The 4,222-nt window shown below is 51.1% G+C and overlaps 1 protein-coding gene across 1 annotated transcript; it reads left to right on the top strand.

Annotated features, from left to right (window-relative positions):
- Positions 1-1,316: 1,316 nt before the first annotated feature.
- Positions 1,317-3,041, top strand: LOC149360224 (steroid transmembrane transporter SLC22A24-like). Its single transcript, XM_089567810.1, has 2 exons — positions 1,317-2,280; positions 2,815-3,041. Exons 1-2 carry the CDS (start codon positions 1,317-1,319, stop codon positions 3,039-3,041), a joined length of 1,191 nt encoding a protein of 396 aa, XP_089423936.1.
- Positions 3,042-4,222: the final 1,181 nt, after the last annotated feature.

The following is a 4,222-nucleotide window of genomic DNA, read 5'->3' as shown; positions in this document are numbered from 1 at the left end:
ACAATATGTTGTCGTGAACAATTTAGCCTCACTACCACAAAGCATTAATCTAGGTGTGCCTCAGGGCTCCGTGCTTGGGCCGCTATTCTTTTCCCTGTATATTAATGACCTTCCATCAATGCTGAAATATTCGAAAGCTGTAATATATGCCGATGACACTGCATTACTTTTTACAGGGGAAAATTTAGAGGCAATTAAATGTATAATTAATGAAGAGCTTAGTGAAGTTTCGCAGTGGTTTAAAAGTAATCGGCTAACCCTTAACACTGAGAAAATAAAGTACACCGTGTTTCACTCGCGCAGGAAGCACATGAACTACGAACATATATCTCTAACAATCGACAGCACGACTCTGCTGAGGGTGCCTCAATACAAGTATCTTGGTGTCCTGTTCGCGTCTGATATGCACTGGAAAGAACAAATTAATAATATTTGCTCCAAATTAGCCTATGGTTGTCATATTTTACTAAAGGCCAGGGACTGCTTTGATCTTCCAATTCTACGCATTCTGTATTTCGCCTTTGTGCACAGTCAATTATCCTATTGCCTGGAAGCATGGGGTGGTACGTATAAAACATACCTAGATCCTGTTTCTCGCCTTCAAAAACGAGCTATTCGTATGATAACTTATTCAAATAATACATACCCCAGCAGGCCACTCTTTCAGCAGCTTCGTATCTTACCCCTATCAATGGCATATAAACTGAAGATAGCTGAAATAGTAAACAATGTAATAAAATCTAACAACCCCCTGCCCCTTAGTTTATTTAGATTACCAATGAAACAAACAAGAGCTGCAACCAACAATCTATTTAATTTACCACCTTGTTACAATATGTACGGCCGAAGACTCCTAGAACACAACGGAGCCCATGTGTGGAATGAAATCCCTAATGAAGTTAAAGAAAAAAATAACTTTTCGGCATCTTTAAAACACTATTTAATTTCCATGGAAATGTAGGAATGAATTCAATTGTGTGTGTTAATCTTGAAGTTTTTTTTTATTTTACACGTTCTGCAGTAATATTGTACTTGTTTTGTATTTGGACCCCTCACTAGCCGTAAAGGCTATGGGTCCAAACAACAGTTTGTGTAAAAAAAAAAAATATATAACTTTTTTTAGTTCCAGTCATTCCACTATTCTACTTCGCCGCGATCACACCTTTTTTCCCACACAAATACTTCCTTGGCATTCACTACTGTACCTTGGCCAATCCCCCCGCGTGGGTATGTGACCTTTTACTGAGGGAGAAGAAGAAGAGGGAAGCTCGTGCAGTGACGAGGCTTAGAAGAATGCAGCAAGAACGGCCGCAAGGATGCCACTGCTCTGCCCTCAGAAGCTCGCCAAGATCGACCTAGTGTCCAGCGAGTGCTTCGACTGCGGCGACGTGTTCGGCCACGGCAGATTCCAGCGCTGGCTCTTCCTCCTCACGATGGTGGCCGCGTGTGCGATGCACTGCCACGCACTCGTCTTCCGGCTCATCTCCGGCGACGTCGACCACTGGTGCAAGCAGCCGCCGGGCGCAGCGGTGATGCCTGCTCTCTCCTGGAGGAGCGCGGCGATCCCTATGGAAGCCGATGGACGTCTCAGCAGCTGCACCGTCTACGCACATCCGGGCGACCCCAACGACACGCGGGTTCTGGGCTGCGACGAGTGGGACTACGACCCAGAACAGCAGAGGAAGAGCATAGTAAGCCACTGGGATCTGGTGTGTCACAGGAGCCCGCTCCTCGCTCTGGCTCAGGCCGTCTACGTCGCGGGCTCGATGCTCTTCATGAGTTTCGTCGGACTCATTGCGGACCGCGTGGGTCGACTGCCCGTGCTCCTCTCTGCGGTGGCGGTCCTGCAGCTGGCCACGCTGGGCGGGTGCTTCAGCGCTTCGTACCACGCCTACGTCCTCTCGAGGTTCCTCAACTCTGGCTGCGCCGCGACGGTCACGGTGCTCTCCTGCACGCTGCTCTTCGAGGCATCGACTCACGGGCACCGCAGCCTCCACCTGTACGCTGCCATGGCCATGGGCATGCTGACGGCCGAAGGCTGGCTTGCATTAGGGCGGCTTATTCGACACCTGGACTGGATCGTTATGCAGAGCCTCATACTCTCACCAACGGTCCTCACGCTGTACGCGTTCATCGTGGCACACGAGTCGCCGCGTTGGTACGTTGCCAACAAGGACTTGGCCAGTGCCGAAATGGTGATGCTCAGCGCGGCTAAGGAGAACCAATTCCCGCTGGATACCACGATATCCATGTTGGAAAGGCTCAAAGATGAGGCTCCACGTATCGAACACCGCCTCATAGTCGCGGGAGGAGACGCCGCCGGAGGGCAGGAACTGCTGCGCCGCGCGTCCGTGTTATTCGGCTCAAGTTTCGCCGTTACGTTCACGATGTTCGCGTTACTGCTCCTGGAAGTCAAGGTATCGGCAGAAGGAAAAGCCTGGCTCCCGTGGGTATCCGGCGGCGCAAACTTCGCGGGCTTCGCGCTGCTTTGTCTCGCGGCCAGGAAAGCCACTTCGCCACGCGTGCTGGCTGCAACTCTAGGCGCGCTTGGCGGTATCTCCGGCTTCATAAGTTACACCTTCGCGGGAAACAACGACCTCTTAACACATCTGTTGTTTCTCTTGGCCAAGCCGCTGCTATACGCGAGCAACGCCCTCATAATCACATGTGCCATGAGTGTTACCGCCGCTGCCGTCCGCTGTGCGACGATTTGTTGGCTCTTCGGCTTCAGTCGTTTGGGAGGGGTTTGCGCTGCCTTTCTGTTTACGCTTCCGGGCGTGGGAGACGGCTATGTACTCTTTGCCATCGCTGCAGCGGCGCTATTTGTGATGATGCTCGCTCAGCTTATTCTCTCGCCCAAGCGTGAAGTCCTAATACTGACCAGCATCATTCCCGTAGTCGGAAACAAAGGCGGCGTGGACTACATGAAGAACACGCTCGACGCACCGCGTCGCAAGAAGGAACGTCACCGGAAGACGCGCACAAGCAATGCGTCGTCGAGAGGCCACGGCTCGGAGATAAAGCCAGAGGCCCGGGATTGATTCCGGAGCTATATGTTTGGTTTCGTAATGTACTTTGTGTTCTTTGCAATTGCCATCGCTATCGTATCGTGAGGACGTTAGCTGGAACAATTTTCATTTCTCGAATTGCCTTCCTGGTATAATGTGGTGACTTCCTAGACTTGAGATCATGTCAAGTATATAAGATAACGTCTTAGATATTTGTATAATTTGCATAAGAAGTGTATAGTTTGCCCAAAAGAGTTCTGTGTCATGTGAAACATCTACCCACAAGTCGAGTAAAAGCAAATTATTCATACTGCTTGTCAGCGAAGGTTCAAAGAAAACACACTATTTTGATTTAGGCAATGTCAAACCATCATACATATGACACCTTTGCGAGAAAATCCAACGCATATGGATGCAACATTCCGTCATCAAACCACTTAAATGGCCACATGTGGCCTCTACCTCACCAGTGGTATTTAAGTTGTTTGACGGCGGAACGAATCCCTGAGCCGTTTACGCAACGGTCTGGCCCATGACCCTTTTCCCCAGCATTTAACTCCATAAAGGCCAAGCACCATGTCGGGGAAAATCTTGTGACTATTAGAAAACCGGTGGGTACCCGGAGGCTTTGGGGATCGAACCCAGCATCTTCCGAAGGTGAGGCGGATGCTCCAGCACAAGAACACCGCTTCGGTGAAAAGCTGGCCGCCCCTACCAACAGGGTTACCAACAGATGACCCAGAACTAGCTCGGTCATCTTTCTTAGCGTTGAGGTACTACAAGGGCCGAGCACCAGGCTCGGAGCGCGCTTGTACCTATTTTATACCTGGAAGTACCCGGCGACACCGAAGTGCCTCCCACGACCTTGGCGGATGCTCAACCACAGGGTCATCCATGGTTGACCGGAGGGGCCTCAAAGCTCCCGTAGGAGGGACAGCCATAAGACCCCCTTCCAGACGGAGCCCTCTAAGTGGCCAAGCACCTGGCTGGAGGACACCTGTACCCATTGATGACGGTGGGTTTCCGCCGGTGGTATTTCGAGCTTTCCCACAGACCAGGCCAAGTGCTGAGTGACTTTCGGGCCTCCTTTGGTGCGGCTTCATGGAATTTCGAGCGCTGCAGACCAACACGAAGGGCAGAGCGCCATGCCGGGTGATTCGCTCGTACCTACTTGCAGGTACCTAGCGACACCCATGACAGGTGTCTCTCACTGC

This window comes from Amblyomma mixtum, chromosome 2 (genome assembly GCF_055824585.1).
Source record: "Amblyomma mixtum isolate Tamu chromosome 2, ASM5582458v1, whole genome shotgun sequence".
Taxonomy (NCBI): domain Eukaryota; kingdom Metazoa; phylum Arthropoda; class Arachnida; order Ixodida; family Ixodidae; genus Amblyomma; species Amblyomma mixtum.
The sequence above is the reverse complement of the archived record's forward strand: the minus strand, read 5'-3'. Positions and strand labels throughout refer to the sequence as shown.